Raw genomic sequence first — 8,409 nt, 5'->3', positions numbered from 1 at the left:
GAGCAGCGGGGAACAGCAGGCTGGAGTTGCTCCCGAGAGCCTGTGTGCTCTATCCTCAGGGCTGCAGGAGCCACCGGGGGATTTTAGCCAAGAAGTAACTTCAGAGTGCAGTTTGGAGGATGCTCTGGCTACAGAGGAAGGGCAGGGAGTGGGCAGGGTAAGTGAGGAGGATGTGGTCTCCCGCAGAGACCTATGGTCACACCGGCCAACCATCAGCACGAGAAAGAAGCTGACTTACAAGAATCAGCTCCTGAAAGCCAGCCAGGCCCGCGACCAACTTCCACTTTGCTCTGGATGTTTTCACTTTTGGGGCATCTTGTTCTGAGTCAAGATTCCGCCTTCCAAATGTGGGGCTTTCCGGAAGCCCCAGTTCCTTCTAAGCATCCCCTTGCCCTGGGATGTCTAGATTGGGAAGAGAGTGTGCCTGCCTCTCGAGAAGGATGGCTGTGTGGCCGCTGTGGAGTCTGCTTCTCTGGGAGGGTAAGTGAGGAGAGTGGGTGGTCTATGCCCAGAGAGCCAAGAGTCTCTCCCCAGCCTTCCCCACCAGATATCAGAGCAGGGATCCCTACCCCAGGTGAGAACCCAGGAGCTAGGGAGGGAAGTGAGGCAAGTCCTTGGGCATCTTTAAAGATAGGCAGATGCAGAAAGATACAGGTCCTGGGGGAGGGGCAGCCCCAGGAGCACCCATGTCCTAAGGACAGAAGCTGTGTTGGGGCCCCAGCAGTTAAAACTGAGTCCGGTGGCATCAGTGATTTGGAAAGAAGTGATTGTGAGAATGGCCGGGACCTGGCAGTGTTGACAGGTAGAAATTCTAAATACAACCTGAAGAGAGAGAGGTGGAGTGGGGTAGCCTGGGCTCCTACAATAGGAAATGTCTTTCCAACCTTTTGTGGGATCATTGAGGTCCCCCCTGCAGGCCTGTGTAAGGGAAGGGATCCTGAGTGGGGGTGATAGACAAAAGCAGGTTAAATGTAATACATACGGACTTGGGGTTGCCACTGTGATGCTGGAAAGGCTGGCAGTCAGGTACCTCAGCTCTGGGAGATCCCTCCATCCTTCCTGACTCCTGGCTTTCCTTCCTTGGTTACCAAGGGATCCTAAGACCAAGATCCTAAGATCTACTTTCCAGTGTCCCCCGATCAGGCCCGCGGTCCTAGCCTTGAGGGTCCCTGCAGATTTCAACATTTATAGATGTGGAGGAAATCCCTCAAAAAAGGCTTCAATCTGTTTGATTCACAAGTCTTTCAACTCATTGGACATGGGAGGCTCAAATAACTTGTTAAAAAGGTTCTTCATGGTAGAGCTGGGTGCACCCCTCATTTAACCAACAAGAGGAGGGACCTGATGATGGCTACACAGCTTATCTGGGCCAGAGCCATGACCAGGCAGGACCTGGGGGTCCTGACTGACATGCAGGGCAGATCTGTCTGTGTCACCCCTATTCTGCTTGAACCCTGAAGTCAGCACAGTCAGGCCTGAGATGACTGAGGTCAGAGAGGGCAATGAGGTGGACAAGGTGGCGTGCCAGCGGGCGGCTGAGTGACCCTCCAGAACAACCCCAGCACCTGCATACATTAAACATCGGCCCTTGCCTCAAGTCCACCCCGTGCCAGGAGGAGGTCAGGGCTCAGCAAATCCATCTTTCATGCAGGGGTGTGTGCCTGCTTCTGCCGCCTGCTGCTACATAGGTGTGGGCCCGGGGAGAGGAGATGGAAGAGCATTTAGAGGGCAAGCGAGCTACTGACTCATAAATAAGGGAACTGAAGGGGGATGAAGCAATGGTGGTGGGGAGCCCAGGCCACTGGGGAGCACAGAGTGGAAACTGTGGTGGCAGGTGGAGAAGTCAGGGGCATTGTGGCTTCAAGGGTGAGCAGATATGATCTGGAGAAGGAGTTGGGATCTGGAAGGGAGTGTCACCTACACCCGTCAGCTCAATTTGTTCCCAGCAAAGCTCAGCCTGGTTCTGCTTCTCCTGTTCCGGACCGCAGGGAATGGACCCAGTGGGTCTCACTGACCTGGCAGCCTTCCTCGTGTCTTTGTCTCCTTCACTGCCAGATCCCATCCACACCCAGCTCCACCGTGACCCTTCTCCCCACGCAGGGCGCCCCTCCACAATATGTGTTTCTACCATTTGCCTTTAGACAAAAACAGCAGCTCCAAGCTGTTCAGGGCATTCTCTACTCCTTGCAGGAGCTTCCAGCACCTCCTCACGTACCTGCTTCAAACATAGCCCAGGTCCCCATGGCTGGAATGCTAAACCCCAGGTTCCAGCTTTGCTTTCAGTGGTCTGAAGGCTGTGAATCTGCACCGCTGGGCAGGGCAGTGTCTCATGCCACAGAGAACTGCCTTCAGTTTCCTGTGCACAGCTTCTTCACCCTCCGGGCCTTGCACCTGCTCCCTTTACCTGCTATACACCCCATCCCTCTGCCTACACTACTTCCCCACACGGCTACCCCCCACCCCTGCCACTTGGTGGCCTTCTTCCTTTCCTCCTTCCATCTCAGCTTAACCAATTCTCTGGGAACCCCAGACTTGGGGAGCTTACTCTACCTGTGTTCTCCCAGACCTCCTTCCCATGGTAATACCTCATATATTTTTATTGTTTGCTTAAAGTCTGGCTGCTTCTCTGAGCTCCATGGACCCAGGAACAAGATTCTCCTTACTGTTGTGTTTATTCCCAGACCCTGACTCTGTGCATCCTCAACTCACATGCCTCTGCCCGGCACCTGCTGGCAGAAACTAACTCTGTTCTTTCAGCACTGCTTGCAGGGGCAGTGGCTGGGGCCCGCGTGCACGCCCGGGTGGGGGGTTCAGCGCTGCTAGTGGCAGAGCCACCCCCAGGTTTCCAAGTCCGAGAGGTCATCTGGAGATCGCTCTGGCCTTCAGAAGAGCTGCTGGCTACATTTTTCCGGGGTTCGCCAGAGATGCTGTACCACTCCCGCTTCCAGGGCAGAGCCCGGCTGCACAGCAACCTCAGCCTAGAGCTCTGGCCGCTACAGTCTGGAGACAGCGGCAACTTCTCTGTGCTGCTGGTGGACACGGGAGGCCAGGCCCTGACCCAGATGCTGCAGCTCCAGGTGTATGGTGAGTGTCCCCTGAGCCCACTCCCACAGAGTTGGAAGGGTCTCCTGCCAGAAAGAGCTCGGAAGACGAGGTTCCAGAAACCTCTGGCCTCTGATCTCAGTTCTGATTCAGGCAACAGTTGCACCCACAGCCACATCTAAGAGAACACCTCAGGCTCCCCAGGGGAGCGCCTGCCAGGGCTGGCCACCCTGCCTTCCTTATCTGAATCCCAACTCAACCTTTTCTTGACTCAGCGACCTCGAACACCTGCTTAGTTTCCCTGAGATTTCCCTTTCTCATTTGTAAATGGGCATCAAAATGTTGCCATATTGTTGCCCATGAAGGTGAAATTCAGAGGCTACAGGTGCTTCATCATTTCAAGCCATCAGCTACTTTATGCACCACTAAAAAGAAAGATAAATATTGCCAATAAAACTATGACACGGTGTTTCATTTTAAAAGTTAAATTATTATTGAAGAATAAAAATTTTATTTTATTTCTTTTTTTTTTTTAACTTTTTTTTTTTAAACCTCTTTTTTTTTTTTTTTTATAGAGGCATGTTTTATTTATTTGTTTGTTTGTTTGGTTTTTTTTGTTTATACATGCACTGGGTACAGTCAGAAGCGCGGGAGGGTGAGAGAATTCACCAGAGCCAGAGCGGGGAGCAGAGCAGGCAGAAAGACCGAAGCACACTGCTGAGGGGAGCAGCGGGCGGCAGGAGAGGTCTGCGCGCCATGTGGGACCCTCCTCAGGTGGCCGGGGAGCAGCCGGGGATCGAACCGGCGCCGCAGAGGTCGCCGGCAGCTTCGCAACCCAGCACTCAACCGCTGCGCCACCGGGGAGGCCCTTATTTCTTTTTAATTTTCTTTTATTGGTTGGGCTTTCTTTTTAAGAATCAATTTATATTTTTGTATTGAGGCCACACTGGTTTGCAATACTGCGTGTGTTTTAGGAGCACGGATCCACATTTTGTTTTATCTTTCTTTCTGGATGTCATTTAGAGATTTTTAATTTCATGTTATTCATTGATTCTCTCAGTTATTCATTACTGCAAAACAAGCCATCGCATAACCTACAGATTAAGTGTGGTGTTGGTGGAATAATGGTGAGCAGAGCCACTTTCCATAAACCTAGAGGTTAAAAACTATTTTTCATTTCTCACAATTCTATGGGCTGGCAGGGCTCAGCCTGGAGGATCTTCTGCTCCATGTAAGGCTCACTCACGCATCTGCTCTAAGCACCTCAACAGATGGCTGGTTCACAGGGGTCTACTCAGGCCTTTCTCTGCAGTAACTCTACCCCCCACCATCACCACCACCTCCACACACACCACCATCACTACCTCCACCATGTCACCTCCACCTCCAATACTACCTCCACCACCATCCCTGCCGCTACTCACCCCACCTCACCTGCCCATATTACCTCCACCATATTTCTGCTGGTCAAGGAAGGGTGACTTTTGGCTCTTGTTTATCTACCTAAAGGCTTGGAAAAGATCTGAGCAACCCCCAAACCACTATTTTATTAAAATCTCAAAATTTGGTTAGAGTATAGGAGAGAAAAAGCTTCACTATTAAGAATGGTTGGGTGATAGCCGAGAAGAAGGAAACAGTGATGGACAGAAAGACAGTAAGCAAATTGGGGAGGATGAAAAACCCCAGAGACAGCTAACTGTTGTGTCTGGGTGAGAGGCTCAGAGTGTAATTAGAGGGTGCAGAGGAGAGGTGTGCAGCCCAGAACAGGGCCACCGCTTGGTGAGCAGAGAGCTGATTCTATATCATGACCTCCACTTTCACCTCTCACCCCTTAGCCAGCGCCCTTATGTCATGTGAAACCTGCACAGCCGCACAGGCAGCCCTGGATCCTGGGTCTCAGCCGCGGCACATGTGAAATGAGGACATTGATGTGGTAATGCATGCAGCACCCACACCACTAAGCTCTAAAATGCCTGTTCTCAGCATCTGAATTACAGATTTTAAGGAAATTGCTGTTTTATTGCTTCCAAATACATAGCGTGATTAGAACTAATTGCACAAAGCTGCCAAGCAGCGGCCTTAGGAGCTCTGCTTTGACAATAGATAAGAATGATTTGAATTAGCAGATCCGTCACTAGCAATGTCAATGGGTGTTTCTACTGTGCAGATCGTGTTTGGAAGCAGCATGTCCTTTTAAGTGGTGTAAATATCCCCCCTGTAATCTTTGTTTATACTATTAGTGTGCCCAGCAAATCTTTCCTTTTTTCATATCACAAATCCCACCAGATTGAGCTGGCATTAATGAGGTTTTACTCTGCTTGACTTTGAAATGCTGTCAGAGACTGAGGCCTCCTGTTGTCACTAGAATGCTCTCCCGCTGGCCCCCACTGCCACAGAGACAAGCTTTCCTCATCAACCTGGATAGCAAAGGGGAGCCACAGCCTAGGACAACAGGACTCTAGTTCACTGAACAGCCCTAGTATCTCTGCACCTGGGGAGCTAGAGACCAGAGACAGCAAGCCCCTGCTCCTCTCTAGCAATCTGCACTCTTGCAATTATTGTCTTAATTCTTCATAACCACTTGTCAGTATCTGTCTTACTCACCAAGCTATCAGCTCCAAAAACCCAGGAATCGTTTTTCTTGCCAGTCTCCATAAATGTTCACTGTCCTTTTGAATGAAGTTTCATGAGGGAATTATTGTGACAAGGAACAGACAGAGTGCTAGAGGGCTGAGAGCCATTCCTGAAACATCAGGAAAAACTGTACCTTCAGAGCAGTGTGTCTCAGCGGGGCCTTGAAGGGTGGATAGGAGTGTTCTAGGAGGAAGAGAAGAAAGGCATGTGGTTTGTGAAGGCATGAACCAAATGGAAAAGCACGACATATTTGGCAGACTCGTACATTAGTCAGGGCAGGCAGGAAGACCAGCAGGAGGCACAGCTGGAGAGGTTGATCTCAGCTATTTCATGAGGGGTTTTGAACATCAAGCTAAGTATTTAGGCTCTGTCTCATGGGCAGTGGGAAGTCAGACATGGCTTTGGAACAAGAGTCACCCAGTCAGAGGTGGCGTGAAACCTCTGAGGATCCTGGGACAGCACCAAGCCCCTTCCCCCCATGCCTCCCTGTAAACTGCTTCACTGTTCTTGCCCAGATGCTGTACCCAGGCCCGTGGTGCAAGTGTTCATTGCTGTACCAGGGGATACACAGCCTCCCAAGACATGCCAAGTGTTCCTGTTCTGTTGGGCCCCTAACATCACTGACATCACCTACAGCTGGCGAAGGGAGGGGGCCATTGATTTTGGTGTCGAAACTCCTGGCCTCTTGGAAGATGGACAGGTGCTCAGGGCTTCTCTGGGACCAGGAGACCAGAGCGTGGCCTATTCCTGCATCATTTCCAACCCCGTCAGCTGGGACTCAGCCACAATCACCCCTTGGGAGAGGTGCCATCGCAAGACAGGTATGCCAAGGGCCAGGGTCAGGGCTGAAGGATTGCAAAGCATCTGGCCCACCTTGACTCTGGCCCCTTCATGTCCAACTCCAGGGGGAGCCTCCTACAAAGATGTGCTACTGGTGGTGGTGCCCATCTCACTGTTCATGGTCTTGGCCGCTATCTTCTCTGTGTGGCACTGCAGGCCCTGCTCAGGTAGGCTCCTGCAGGTGCTTCAGGCGGGGGAGGAGCTTACCTATTAGGAAGGAGCCCAGAGGGTGGGCCTCCCTTTCTTTGGGCTTCAGATAGTTTGCCTGCCAGCTTCTGCCAACCCTTTCCATGACCCTCCAGCTTACATGCTGGTCCCCAGTCAGACTGGGCCGCCTTCAGACCTTGCACCTTCTATTCTCTGTCTGGAACACACACCAGACACACCCTTCTCCTTCACCATTCGTCTAGCTCCTACGTGATAGTTAAGGTAAGCCAGCTCCAGGAAGCCTTCCTGGCCTCCACCAGCCCAAACTTAGATGGTTTCCTCTCCAGAGCTTACCCCAATCACAGATGACCAGCACTTTCTCTCCCACTGAATCTCAGCCTGTTAAAGGCAAAGCCTGGTCACTACCAGCCACATTGCAGAGGTTCCTGGGACAGCTGGAATGAATAAAGGTTATAGAGTGAAAGTCTAGGGGAATCCACTCCCTCTTATCCCCATGCCTAGGAAAAGGCTCCTTTAGAGAGCCCCTCCAGCAGGGCTGATTGTGCCTCCCTCTGAGGAGAAGAAGGAAGGGAACACTGGGGATCCGCCAGTTCCAAGTTCTCTACCTGGCTCAGCCCTGCTCTGCCCCCGGCCATTTAGCCCTGAAAGAACTCCAATTGCTGGGGGACACACCCATCCCAGCTCTCCGGGCATCATGGACCATTAGTGGTCAGAGACCTCAGGCCAGGGCAAATGTGCCAAGAGTCCCAACACTGTAGGGTAACCATCTTTCTAATCTCCTTGCCAGGGAAAAGGAAGGAAGTATGTGCTGACAGAGCAGCTTCAGAGACAGAGGCACCCCTGGTGTAGAGTTTGCCTGAGGGAGGGACCCCACTGCCAGGTATGTGATTGGGTACAGCTGTGCCTGGAAACACCATGGTCTTTGTGCCTCCTGAGATGCCCACCTGGCCTCCTGTCACACTGCGGGCCATGACACAGAGGACACTGGCCCAGCCTTGTACATGCTCCCTCTTCTTTCTGCATGCCCTAACTCTGCTGTGGGCAAGATGGACCCAACAGGACATGCCCCCAAGGACACTGGAAGTTCTCCAGGATCCAGGAACTGAGTGTCCAAGTCAGTCACTGAACACACTGTTCAGTGTCAACTGAATTTGTCCCCTCAAAGTTCATATGCAGGAGTCCAACCCTATGTCCCAGATTATGACTGTAATTTGTATGGACCTGTCCCACCACCCGGAAGAGCTGTGTAACACTTGAAAAGTGCCAATGTGAATGATGGTTTCCTGAGTGGCTAAAGCAGAAATCCTCTTAGCATGGCAGATGAGACTCTTCCTATTGGGCAGGAGCTGCCTCAGATCAGGAATGACGAGTGTGTGGCATATCCATCAGGACTCTTGCCTTCTGGGACATGCGGGATGTGGCTAACCAACGATTTCAACATACTTTCCCACTGAGTCCACATGTGGCTCAGAGATTGGAGCTAGAGCTAGGGTGAAGCCTATTTGTATTCCTGCCTGAGACAACTCATTAAATCCTTCCAACATTAAGAATGAATCATAAATTAAAGCAATGGATGAATAAATAAAGGAACAAAGAGATCCATGTAGGATGGGGGAGGGTGTCAGAAACTAGGTCTCACATCCATAAGGAAGAACTGTTCAAGCTCCTTCCTCCACCACTTTTCTCAGGAAGTTGCTCAGGGATTATGTCAGAACTGAAAAAGGA

At 51.4% G+C, this 8,409-nt stretch overlaps 1 protein-coding gene across 1 annotated transcript; it reads left to right on the top strand.

Annotated features, from left to right (window-relative positions):
• Positions 1 to 440: 440 nt before the first annotated feature.
• SLAMF8 (SLAM family member 8) lies at positions 441 to 7,941 on the top strand (the record flags this gene model as incomplete). The annotated part of the gene is made up of 5 exons (XM_084250109.1): positions 441 to 480; positions 2,758 to 3,084; positions 6,192 to 6,497; positions 6,582 to 6,683; positions 7,850 to 7,941. The coding sequence occupies 5 exons, from the start codon at positions 441 to 443 to the stop codon at positions 7,939 to 7,941; spliced, it is 867 nt and encodes a 288-aa protein (XP_084106235.1).
• Positions 7,942 to 8,409: the final 468 nt, after the last annotated feature.

Source organism: Talpa europaea, assembly GCF_964194135.1.
Source record: "Talpa europaea genome assembly, chromosome: 12".
NCBI classification, from domain to species: domain Eukaryota; kingdom Metazoa; phylum Chordata; class Mammalia; order Eulipotyphla; family Talpidae; genus Talpa; species Talpa europaea.
The sequence above is the reverse complement of the archived record's forward strand: the minus strand, read 5'-3'. Positions and strand labels throughout refer to the sequence as shown.